At 33.7% G+C, this 13,896-nt stretch overlaps 1 protein-coding gene across 3 annotated transcripts in view; it reads left to right on the top strand.

Annotated features, from left to right (window-relative positions):
• SPATA17 (spermatogenesis associated 17) overlaps positions 1-13,896 on the top strand; it is a 199,524-nt gene that overhangs the window by 90,357 nt on the left and 95,271 nt on the right. For all 3 annotated transcript variants that reach the window (XM_057556589.1, XM_007173524.2, XM_057556584.1), the window contains one exon: positions 1,201-1,324. In XM_057556589.1, coding sequence (XP_057412572.1) covers positions 1,201-1,324 — 124 coding nt within the window. The remainder of the gene's footprint in view (positions 1-1,200; positions 1,325-13,896) is intronic.

The following is a 13,896-nucleotide window of genomic DNA, read 5'->3' as shown; positions in this document are numbered from 1 at the left end:
TCTGACTCCTTTTTTCATATTAATAAGCAATTTTCAAGAGAAGGGTGGCAAAATGAGGGCCATGCCACTCCAAGTAATTCATTTATTTTGCAATTTAATCTTATGTTGGAAAAAATAGCTCTGCTGCAATAGCAGAGCATGGTGATTTTTAAACGTCAGTGTGTTTCATAAGTAACCTTGTATGAAGTATTGTATTAGTAGCCTTTAACAGAAAATTGTGACAAAAATATTTCCAGTCATTGAAGTAGAAATGAGAATCTTTTTTTTTTTTAATTTTTGGAATTCTCCCCTCTACTTTCCCCTGCTATCTTTGAGGTATGTGCCCAGATGCTTTACTTAAAATTTTACTTATAGAACTAGACACTAAGTTACATATCTGTTTTTTAAAAGCATAAAGTACAATTTCAAAACATTATTTCAATATGAGTGGTTAAACTTGTTCTATGAAAATAAAGGATTTATTCTTCCATAATTTGATAATATTCTATTTAGCAGGTATTTGTCAGAGTATATTTTAAGAGGTGATTTTTTGTTTAAATTTTTCAAATACATATACATAAATGATGAAAATTTCATTGTTTTAATGGAATTTATTACACTTAGAAAGTTGTGAACTTATGCACCCAATTTGCCTTTTATTCTAATTATTGATATAATTGAACAAAATGTCAACCTTTCAAGTACAGGATAATATATGTAATCTTGTTGATATTATTTAAACTGTTTAACTGAAGTAAACTTAGAATGAATTAAGTATATGTGTAAAAACCCATCACACTTTTTAAATTAGCCTGTTAGTGTATAAAATAAACAATGAGAACTTGGTAAATACCAAATTTAAAGGAAATCAATAGCCCAGATGTTTTCTTAGGATATTTAACTAAGTCCAAGATAGCCAAAGAAAATGATAGCATAGTAATTAACTTACTTTGCATTTGATACAGTTCCTCAGCTATTGAACTGATTATAATAGGTAGATACTTGATTTTCAAAATTTCACCACTGAAAAATCACTTAAATGCTTTTTAAAGATTGCAAAGATTCCCCTAGAATGTGCCGGTAAGTTCGATTCCACCACTGATTTTGATGGATGTGGACAATGGTTACCCCTCAAAAACTTCCTTGATTCTCATCAGTGAAAGAATTAAAAGGTTAGCAGATTTTTCGTGTCATGAATAACCGCAAACTGATTCCCTGCAGGGGGGCTCTGGAGGAGTTTGCAGAAATGAAAGAAAGGGAAGAGAAGAAGGCCGACCTGGAAATGGAGGAGAAGAAAAGAGATTACCAAGCCCGAAAGATGCATTACCTCCTCAGCACAAAGCAGGTTGGTCTGCCTGTCCCTGACAGCTCGCGGAAGCCACTTGGGCACCCAGCCTGACAGAGATAAACTAGCAGGCGGAATGGGACATGACTTGTTGAAAAGATATCACAAAGACACTACTTCGAGTTCAATTCCGTGCTGCTGTGTAGGTGCACGCAGGCACCCCGGCTGGTCTGACAGCAGCTTCATAGGGGCAGCCGGGCGAGGCTGGCAGAAAGGTCCAAGCCAGCACTGCCATCCGCCACGAAGGGCATAACCTTCCTTTCCAAATCCAGCCTGAGTGGCTTATTGTTGTGTTGTGAATTGATCAAGAACTAAGAAGTTATTAAGCTGAGGTCACTTTCACATTTTCTCTGTTAATTGAGCGAATGTTGAGATTAAAACCATTCTTGCATCCTTTCTATTCTATCAATCTAATAAATTCCGAGGCAAGTTTTCAGGTATAGCTTTTAAACATACGGCTTGAGCAGTTGCATCTTCGTATAGAAATATAAATGTGGGATTTGGAATACTTAGAAATTTCTTTTCTGATACGTGGGAAGATTTTACTGCTTCAGATCTCGTCATGGTTGCTAAGAAAAAAAAAAATATCGCGTGTCGAATATTCTGCTCACAAAGAAATACGGTTAAAAAAAAGCATGAATTTGGGGGATGAGATGTGTTTTGTTACTTGAGCTTGAGGCTGGAAACTAGCAATTTCTTGGTTTTTGTTCTTTCTCCTAGACTTCAAGTCCAGTCTTAGAGTTCTAGCTGAGTCGCATATGCAGATGTCTTCCGACAGGGAGGGGCAAGTGAAATCCCAGTGGGAGAGGGTGAGAGCTGGGGCTAAACGTCTTCCTTAGAGGCATACAAAGTTGAAACCATATTAAGTACTGGGCTGGCCATGTAAGTTTGGAAAACAGGCCTCCTGTACCTCTAGTTTCTATTTGGTAGTTGAAATGACAATAATGATGACTATGGTAATATTTACTTGGATTTGGGTAGCTGAATTGTCTTTATTTAACAGGCAAGGAAACTGAAACTCAGATAATTATGTGACTGGTCATAGGCACAAAACTACTAGTAATAGCTCTGGTATTCAAACGAGGTCTTTCAACTCTAAATATGCTTAGGTAATAATTTAAAAAGAGTTTTAAAAATAAAAGGTAAAAGTATTTTCACTTTTTATTATAAAATCCATAACAATGTAAATGTTTTAGTCATTTTGTTAGTGGGCTACATTTTAAAGATATAGAATTAAAGATCAAGGATTCTTTTTAGCAACACATTTTTTTCAAACTTTAGTTACTAGTAATTTCAATTTTGATGAAACTAAGGGGGGCTATAAATATATCCTGTAATTCTTTAAACCTAGTAATAATTCTCGGCGACAGTTTTTTCTATGATAACTTTGAACTCTCTTTATACTTTGAAACTTAATCTGAATTCTAATTGTGTGGTTTATACTTATGATTGGTAGTGTGATAGAGAAAGCAATCTTAAAAATGGTGAAATCAGATTTAACTGAAACATCTGTTAATTCTGTTTTATCCAGGGTTATTTAGTTATTGGGTGTATAGTGGAATAATTTAGAAAGACCATAAAAACTTGGATGTTTTACTAATAAAAATAATATAATAGCACCTATCCACAGAGTGCTTACCATGTGTCAGAGAGTATGATAGATATTTTATATACATTATTTTTTAAAGTATTTTGATTTCATTTCAGTTTTTCATTTAAGTGCCTGGTTTAATAAATTATTTCACAAACCTGACCATGTGACTTGGCTCATGGACCTTAACGAATTTTCAAGCAATATTAGCATTATGTTTTAGGTATGTTTGTATTAACAATACAAGCTGTCAATGCAGTATCTCATTTTTCTCCTGTTTATCCCATGTTGGCTGCTAGTAATATCAGTGTATATAAATTTTAGTTTAGTGATCAGTTGTCCCCTGAACTTCCTGGCATCCAATAAAATGTTTCTTTTCTGAGGCGCTATGGTGCAGTAGAAAGAGTGTGGACATTTACATCAGTCAGAGCTAAGTTGGCATGCAAGCTCTCTCACTTAGGGGAAGGTATTAGGAGATTACCTAGAATTGTCTGAGCCTCTGTTTCACTCTGCACCTTGAGAGAACCTTGTGAGGACTAAGTGTAATGTATTTAAAATATTGCCAGGCCCTTAGAGAACATTCAGTAGATGATAACAATCATATTATTAGAATTTAACCTGTCAAGGATAAACTAAGATTCTATGCTTTCATGTTCTTCAATTTGTCTTAGCTGTCGGAAGCATTCATTTTCTCATTTCCTTTCTTTGCTTTTCTTTAGTTATTAAAGGAAATTAGTTAGAAATCTTCATAATGGTGTTGCCTACCCTACATTTCACACCTGGCTTCACAGACCTGAGGGCAATACAGGGGAAATGATGTTTTTAAATCACCTCCCTTGAAGAGGAATATTATTAAAATGTCAGGGGTTTTCATTTGAATCTTGCAAGTTGGTGTATTTTGTCACAGTGGTCTTTAATATTTGATCACAATTAACTAGAGATAAAAGTGACAGCTCTTTGAAACTATGGACACACTTTTGTTCAAAAGGGACAGCCCTTTGAAACTATGGATACGCTTTTGTTCCTGAGAGAGGCTTTCTTTTTCCATTCTTTCTTTTCTCCCTCCCTCCCTCCCTTCCTTCCTTCCTTCCTTCCTTTCTTTCTTTCATGATAAAATAGAATAGTGGCATCATCCTGGTCTCATCTGTTTACTTTGGTCAGGGGATTGCTTGTACTAACAGGATGGTACTGGAAATTTTAAATGTTTTGTTCCTTATATCCACCAGATTTGCTTTACTTAGCTTTAAATTAGTGCTTTTCATCATGAAATTAAAAAGTCAAATTTTAAAACTGATATTATAGGTACAATTATAAATCAACTTCACCTATACAAAAATATGCAACACTGATATTTACTAAATAGAGTGAATATAAATCTTAACTTTAAAATTCATCAGTTAATTACTCCAAGTAACATATTTTTGAGTACCTACAATCTTTCTGCTACTGTGCTAGGACTAGAATCAGGTTATACAAATGTATATTATGCTCCTTAACCACAAGGAGCATTCCATCTAATTTCAGTCTAATGCCAGACAATTTTTGGGGGGCCCGGAAGGAAATTGCCAACTTTCTGTTACAGCTTATATAGACAGTCTCACTGAAATTAACAACCTATATTTATGATTTTGCTGATTCCATTTACTATTTTATTTTAATAAAAATCTTTAAATACTTTTCCAAACCTAAGCAAGAGTCAGAGAATGAAAGATACATATTTCATTTCGAGTATTGTTAATGATTTTTTCAGAATGACTTGGCTATTGAGAAGAAATTAAGCTGCAGTTTTAAAAATATTCTTAAGTCATATGTTTATAGATTAATTGCATTGCTTGTTTTTAGAGTTTTGTTTTCAAATTATATTAAATACACATTTAAGTACAAAATAAATGCAAAATATGAATTTATTTATATTGAAAGGCTTGTGTAAGTTTTAACTCTCAGTTTGTGCAGATATTTGAAAATTTACTGAAAAAATTTTCAAGCCTAAGTAATTTTTATAAGAAGTGTATGAGGATGAGAAAAGTTTTCTTGAGCTGCTTAAATGGAATAATTCTAACAGCATTGTTAGACAGGAGAAAAACACTATTTTATTGGTGGTCTCAATAATTTAGGAATGATGTTAATGTAGTTTCTAGAATACTAATTTTCATATTAAATTTTCATAGTTCTAATATAGCTTAATTTAGATGAGTTGAAATAAAACATTAATTCAGACAAATGCATATGAAAAGGTGAAGAATTTTGTAAGCTAAAATTGTGAATATGTGAATTCATATACAGATAATAAATGAAGTCATGTGTTTTTTAATGTATTAATTTTAGGATGATTATGCTGATATACTGACATACTCATACTGACAGCATAGTTTTAAAGTCAGTTTTAAGCCATTTTTTAGTATAAATCTAATGTACATCTTAAAATCTATTACTAATTTTTAGTGATAATAATGATCTCATTTTTATGCAAGCAAATGTATTAGCATTAATAGGAATTACACAAGTAAATAACTAATATTGCAATAAGTGAATTAATAGACCCCTCAGGGTTTTATTAATTAAAAAGTTCAAGTCATATTAAAGCACCTTTTGTATATGTTTATTTCAATCAGAAAGCTGAACATGATAACTTATTTGCATGAATAATCAATCACCATTTACTAGTAGTAATAAGGTTAATTTGTTGCTACAGACATAATAGGATTAGTCAATTATATTTCCCAGAAAATACTATTTGTTATGCACCCCATCACCTGTAAAACAGGATTGGTTTAGCGCCCTTATTAAATGAACACATCAAAAAATCTCTGTCCCTGTAAAAGTTTTGTGAAAACAAAGCTAATTTTAGTTGATTTGAATAAGTAAAACGCAAACTCTGCTTTCATTTGTAAATTTAATTTATCTTTCTGCAAGGATTGATTATTTAATAGTTATTTATTTTGATTCAGTAACCAGTCAAACTAAATCTAACACATATAGGACATATTTCCTTTGAAGAAAATCTTATTTGCAGATTTGTTTTATTCCAGATAAACAGACTTTCATTCCCTCGTCCTTGTTCTTGGGTAGTAAATTATGTTGTCTGCTCCACCTACTGGTAGATATATGCAAAGGCCTATTGTTGGATTCATTAAAAGATATTGCCTCTGAAATGTTGCCAGAATTTTTAAGTATCCTCCTGGAGATCAGCAAAGTTGCAGATACAAATGTAAAACTCAAGATCTATTCAGAAAAATTAATATTTAGAAATATAGGTTATTATATAAAATTACACACATTAATAGTTTCCTGATTAGTGAAAATGTTACCCTGTTTTTTAAAATTTTAATATGTCAATAAAAAGGATAAATAACTATAAGATATACTTATAACTCAGTATATTAAAACTATGTACATTTTATTTTAGTTATGGAATTTAATAATTTATACATATTCAAATTAAAACTAAAATGAAAAATTATATAGTTAATTAAAATACATATTTTGTGGAAATATTTTTCATGTCATCTTTATATAATAGATTTTTAATGTTTTGCCTTTAGTGGGTAGTTAAAATTTTCTTATCAACTCTGAGATAACAACTTTCAGTTATTTATGATTCTTTAAAAAGGCTCCATACTCTGATTAATATTGACAAAACTTTATTTTTAATTACTTTATTTTTTAGAGAAACAAATGGTTTCAGCTACTTTGTTTTGAAAATTATATGAAATCCCATTTGTATACAGAAGGAAAATCCCTTCATTTTAAAAAGTAAATTTGATATACCAAAAATTAAGTCGTAGTCTGTTGGTATGGACAACATCTTTACAAGATAAATCTTATAAGATGAAAAAACGCAAAAATTAAGAAGTATAGTAAGTCCTCCAAATCATTTATTGCTTTCAACTCTATCTTTCCAGTATCATAAGTGGGAAGACCCTATGCCTTACATATATTAAGTACTTAATATGTGATTGCTCACTTTTAATTTGAGGTGCTGCAGTAACAGAAGAATTGCAGCCTTTCAGGGTGCACCTGCCTGTGTGTGTGTGTGTGAGAGATGTGTCTTTGTATATATGGTGTATTTGGAAAGTATCTTTGGGGAGTCTTCTCATAAGGCATTGTCCTTAGGCAATGGTGTACCACAGCAATGGTTGGGAAACTCAAGTGTGATATTAAAACATACCCCTATAAGGACTCTCTTGGGTTCATTTTAGACCTCTTGATCATTATAAAACCACTTCTTTCACTTCAAAACATTAATTTTGTTCCTTCCTAGTTTCTAGGATGATCTCTCTCTCTCTCTCTGTGTCTAGGTTTATCACCATCCAGTTATCCTTCTTGAAAGCACCAGCATTTTGATTATGTACTGCTCCTTGAGTTACCTGCAATTCATTGAACTCTCTTTTCATGCTTTCTCTGAAATGGTTTAGTATTATAAGAAACTGATTCTAAGTGAGTTCATGTACAAAGATGGAGAAAAACTAGGGCCTGCATATAAACGAGTGAAACAAGCCAGAAGATAATGTAGATTTCTATGGTGCCTTCCTGTGAATAGCACAAAGCACTTTTATTCTATTTATCCCTACAATATTCTAAAGTAGCAGTTATCTTTCTGGTGACTAAAATACTATTGTTTGGTACTCATTTTTCCTCTGGACACTTGGAAGATTTATTCTTTCAGGAAGATTATGTAGTGAATAAAGTTCTGACCTATGATCTTTGGATCCGTAGTTTAAGAGGCAGGTCCTGAAGTTTGGTCATTTGTTCTTGGTCCCAAGTGAACTGTCCATATCACATAATCATCACATAATTTGTTACTATTGGCAGTCTCTGTTCAGAAAAGGCCAAGGAGTGAACTACCATGGAGAATGAATTAGCTATTAAAATTTTACATTTTATTTCTTTCCTCTTTAACATTATAGTTTTTATTATCCTGTAATATATGAAAGGGATAAAATTATCCATTATAAGTATTCTTTGAAGAGTCAGTTGAAGTGGTTAAAGAAAATATCTTGTTGTGTCCCCAAAATGAATCCCTTTTTCACACTTCTCTCATTGCCATCATTTAACAATCATGCATCAAAGAAATAGAGGCAAAAATGCAGACAGAGGCAAAAATAAAATCAAAATTAATTAAAAGAGAGACCACTTAAGTAGAAAAGTGCCTAGCTAGTTTTCTTATTTATATTTTTCTTTTCAATATACTAAATTTTAAAAGTTATTTAAATTTTTTTTTTTTTAGCCAGCACACTGTAAATTTCTCCTATACATGTGACCTGGGGCCAATTCATGTGTTGTGGGGCTTGAAGCTTATACAATTTTGGGATCCACCTTTAAGAAGATAGTATACAAAGTTACAAATACAACAAAAGGAATATTTTTTATAATGAGCAAAAATCATTTCAGAGAGGGCAGACAGCAGAAGCAAGAAGAACAACAGTTCTGCAGGCTGTGGAAGGAAAACCACATTCACAGAAAGATAGACAAAATGAAAAGGCAGAGGACTATGTACCAGATGAAGGAACAAGATAAAACCCCAGAAAAACAGCTAAATGAAGTGGAGATAGGCAACCTTCCAGAAAAAGAATTCTGAATAATGATAGTGAAGATGATCCAGGACCTCGGAAAAAGAATGGAGGCAAAGATCGAGAAGATGCAAGAAATGTTTAACAAAGATGTAGAAGAATTAAAGAACAAACACCTAGAAGAATTAAAGAACAAACAAACCGAGAAGAACAACACAATAACTGAAATGAAAAATACACTAGAAGGAATCAATAGCAGAATAACTGAGGCAGAAGAATGGATAAGTGACCTGGAAGAAAGAATGGTGGAATTCACTGCCACGAACAGAATAAAGAAAAAAGAATGAAAAGAAATGAAGACAGCCTAAGAGACCTCTGGGACAACATTAAACGCAAAAACATTCACATTATAGGGGTCCCAGAAGGAGAAGAGAGAGAGAAAGTACCTGAGAAAATATTTGAAGAGATTATAGTTGAAAACTTCCCTAACATGGGAAAGGAAATGGCCACCCAAGTCCAGGAAGTGCAGAGAGTCCCATACAGGATAAACCCAAGGAGAAACATGCCAAGACACATAGTCATCAAACTGACAAAAATTAAAGACAAAGAAAAATTATTGAAAGCAACAAGGGAAAAATGACAACATACAAGGGAACTCCCATAAGGTTAACAGCTGATTTCTCAGCAGAGACTCTACAAGCCAGAAGGGAGTGGCATGACATATTTAAAGTGATGAAAAGGAAGAACCTACAACCAAGATTACTCTACCCGGCAAGGATCTCATTCAGACTGGATGGAGAAATCAAAAGCTTTACAGGCAAGCAAAAGCTAAGAGAATTCAGCACCACCAAACCAGCTCTACAACAAATGCTAAAGGAACTTCTCTAAGTGGGAAACACAAGAGAAGAAAAGGACCTACAAAAACAAACCCAAAACAATTAAGAAAATGGTCATAGGAACATACATATTGACGATTACCTTAAATGTGAATAGATTAAATGCTCCAACCAAAAGACACAGGCTCGCTGAATGGATACAAAAACAAGACCCATATATATGCTGTCTACAAGAGACCCACTTCAGACCTAGGGACACATGTAGACTGAAAGTGAGGAGATGGAAAAAGATATTCCATGCAAATGGAAAACAAAAGTAAGCTGGAGTAGCAGCACTCATTTCAGATATAATAAACTTTAAAATAAAGAATGTTACAAGAGACAAGGAAGGACACTACATAATAATCAAAGGATCAATCCAAGAAGATGATACAACAATTATAAATATATATGCACCCAACATAGGAACACCTCAATACATAAGGCAACTGATAACAGAAATAAAAGAGGAAATCGACAGTAACACAGTAAGAGTGGGGGACCATACCACCTCACTTACACCAGTGGACAGATCATCCAGACAGAAAATTAATAAGGAAACACAAGCTTTAAATGACACAATAGACCAGACAGATTTAATAGATATTTATAGGACACTATGGAAAGATTTAATAGATATTTATAGGACACTCCACCCAAAAACAGCAGATTTCACTTTCTTTTCAAGTGCACACAGAATATTCTCCAGGATAGATCACATCCTGGGTCACAAATCAAGCCTTGGTAAATTTAAGAAAATTGAAATCATATCAAGCATCTTTTCCAACTGCAGTGCTATGAGATTAGAAATCAATTACAGGGAAAAACACAAACACATGGAGGCTAAACAATACGTTACTAAATAACCAACAGATCACTGAAGAAATCAAAGAGGAAATCAGAACATACCTAGAGACAAATGACAACAAAAACACAATGATCCAAAACCTATGGGATGCAGCAAAAGCAGTTCTAAGAGGGAAGTTTATACCAATACAAGCCTACCTCAAGAAACAAGAAAAATCTCAAGTAAACAATCTAACCTTACACCTAAAGGAATTAGAGGAAGAAGAACAAACAAAACCCAAAGTTAGTAGAAGGAAAGATATCATAAAGATCAGAGCAGAAATAAATGAAATAGAAACAAAGAAAATAGCAAAGATCAATAAAACTAAAACCTGGTTCTTTGAGAAGATAAAGAAATTGATAAACCTTTAGCCAGACTCATCAAGAAAAAGAGGGAGAGGACTCAAATGAATAAAATTAGAAATGAAAAAGGAGAAGTTACAACAGACACCACAGAAATACAAAGCATCCTAAGAGACTACTACAAACAATTCTATGCCAATGAAATAAAATGGACAACCTGGAAGAAATGGACAAATTCTTAGAAAAGCACAACCTTCCAAGACTGGATCAGGAAGAAATAGAAAATATGAACAGACCAATCACAAGCACTGAAATTGAAACTGTGATTAAAAATCTTCCAACAAACAAAAGTCCAGGACCAGATGGCTTCACAGGTGAATTCTATCAAACATTTAGAGAAGAGCTAACACCCATCCTTCTCAAACTCTTCCAAAAATTTGCAGAGGAAGGAACACTCCCAAACTCATTCTGTGAGGCCACCATCACCCCGATGCCAAAACCAGACAAAGATACTACAAAAAAAGAAAATTACAGAACAATATCACTGATGAATATAGATGCAAAAATCCTCAACAAAGTACTAGCAAACAGAATCCAACAACACATTAAAAGGATCATACACCATGATCAAGTGGGATTTATCCCAAGGATGCAAGGATTCTTCAATATACGCAAATCAATCAATGTGATACACCATATTAACAAATTGAAGAATAAAAACCATATGATCATCTCAGTAGATGCAGAAAAAGCTTTTGACAAAATTCAATACCCATTTATGATAAAAACTCTCCAGAAAGTGGGCATAGAGGGAACCTACCTCAACACAATAAAGACCATATATGACAAACCCACAGCTAACATCATTCTCAATGGTGAAAAACTGAAAGCATTTCCTCTAATATCAGGAATGAGACAAGGATGTACACTCTCACCACTATTATTCAACATAGTTTTGGAAGCCCTAGCCAAGGCAATCAGAGAAGAAAAAGAAATAAAAGGAATACAAATTGGAAGAGAAGACGTAAAACTGTCACTGCAGATGACATGATACTATACATAGAGAATCCTAAAGATGCCACCAGAAAACTACTAGAGCTAATCAATGAATTTGGTAAAGTTGCAGGATACAAAATGAATGCACAGAAATCTCTTGCATTCCTATACACTAACAATGAAAGATCAGAAACAGAAATTAAGGAAACAATCCCATTTACTACTGCAACAAAAAGAATAAAATACCTAGGAGTAAACCCACCTAAGGAGGTAAAAGACCTGTACTCAGAAAACTATAAGACACTGATAAAAGAAATCAAAGATGACACAAACAGATGGAGAGATATACCATGTTCTTGGACTGGAAGAATCAATATTGTGAAAATGACTTTACTACCCAAAGGAATCTACAGATTCAATGCAATCCCTATCAAATTACCAGTGGCAGTTTTTACAGAACTAGAACAAAAAATCTTAAAATTTGTATGGAGACACAAAAGACCCCAAATAGCCCAAGCAGTCTTGAGGGAAAAAAACAGAGCTGGAGGAATCAGACTCCCTGACTTCAGACTATACTACAAAGCTACAGTAATCAAGACAATATGTTACTGGCACAAAAACAGAAATATAGATCAATGGAACTGGATAGAATGACCAGAGATAAACCCATGCACCTATGGTTCACTCATCTATGACAAAGGAGGCAAGGATATACAATGGAGAAAAGACAGTCTCTTCAATAAGTGGTGCTGGGAAAACTGGGCAGCTACATGTAAAAGAATGAAATTAGAATACTCCCTAATACCATACACAAAAATAAACTCAAAATGGATTAGAGACCTAAATGTAAGACCGGACACTATAAAACTCTTAGAGGAAAACATAGGAAGAACACTCTTTGACATAAATCACAGCAAGATCCTTTTTGACCCACCTCCTAGATAAATGGAAATAAAAACAAAAATAAACAAATGGACCTAATGAAACTTCAAAGCTTTTGCAAAGCAAAGGAAACTACAAACAAGACGAAAAGACAACCCTCAGAATGGGAGAAAATATTTGCAAATGAATCAACAGACAAGGGATTAATCTCCAAAATATATAAACAGCTCATGCAGCTCAATATTAGAAAAACAAACAACCCAATCCAAAAGTGGGCAGAAGACCTAAATAGACATTTCTCCAAAGAAGACATACAGATGGCCAAGAAGCATGTGAAAAGTTGCTCAACATCACTAATTATTAGAGAAATGCAAATCAAAACTACAATGAGGTATCACCTCACACCAGTTAGACTGGGCATCATCAGAAAATCTACAAACAACAAATGCTGGAGAAGGTGTGGAGAAAAGGGAAGCCTCTTGCACTGTTGGTGGGAATGTAAATTGATACAGCCACTATGGAGAACAGTATGGAGGTTCCTTAAACAACTAAAAACAGAATTACCATATGACCCAGCAATCCCACTACTGGGCATATACCCAGAGAAAACCATAATTCAAAAAGACACATGCACCCCAATGTTCATTGCAGCACTATTTACAATAGCCAGGTCATGGAAGCAACCTAAATGCCCATCGACAGAGGAATGGATAAAGAAGTTGTGGTACATATATACCATGGAATATTACTCAGCCATAAAAGGGAACGAAATTGAGTCATTTGTAGAGACGTGGATGGATCTAGAGACTGTCATACAGAGTGAAGTAAGTCAGAAAGAAAAAAACAAATATCGTATATTAATGCATATAGGTGGAACCTAGAAAAATGGTACAGATGAACCAGTTTGCAGGGCAGAAATTGAGACACAGATGTAGAGAACAAACCTATGGACACCAAGGGGGGAAAGTGGTGGTGGTGAGATGAATTGGGAGATTGGGATTGACATATATACACTAATATGTATAAAATAGATAACTAATAAGAACCTGCTGTATAAAAAAAAATCATTTCAAACACATTTCAAATGTTAATGTCTGAAAATACCAGAACCCAAAATAGAAAAATACAACAGTAGTTTTATTGACTGCCCGACTGCTCTATAATATATGTACTCCATATTTTGGCTTCATACTCTCTGATCGCTTTTTTATTTGACAATAATTTTGTTACATTTTCTAGAGTGAGAAGGGAAATTTTATTCACTCTTGTCTCTAGGAATGTTGATCTAAATTTCTCATTACTATAAGAAGTTAAATGGTGTATTTCTATTTGCTTATGCTGCATTATTGAGTTCATTTTTGAAAGGGGAGAGCTTCCATTTTGTAATGGAAATGATGAGAATCAAATTCTCCATTTATAATTTACACATGTGAAGTTTGGAATGATTTTCCATAGTCCAGATTCTGGCAGTTTGCACCCTCTCTCAAACTCTGTTTCTCTTCCACTACCCACATACTTCCAGAGCCACACCCCTTAGGATGTTGTATTGCAATGCAGGCTCTAGATCTG

This window comes from Balaenoptera acutorostrata, chromosome 1, assembly GCF_949987535.1.
Source record: "Balaenoptera acutorostrata chromosome 1, mBalAcu1.1, whole genome shotgun sequence".
In the NCBI taxonomy this organism is placed as follows: Eukaryota; Metazoa; Chordata; class Mammalia; order Artiodactyla; family Balaenopteridae; genus Balaenoptera; species Balaenoptera acutorostrata.
This window is presented reverse-complemented; position numbering and strand designations above follow the sequence as displayed.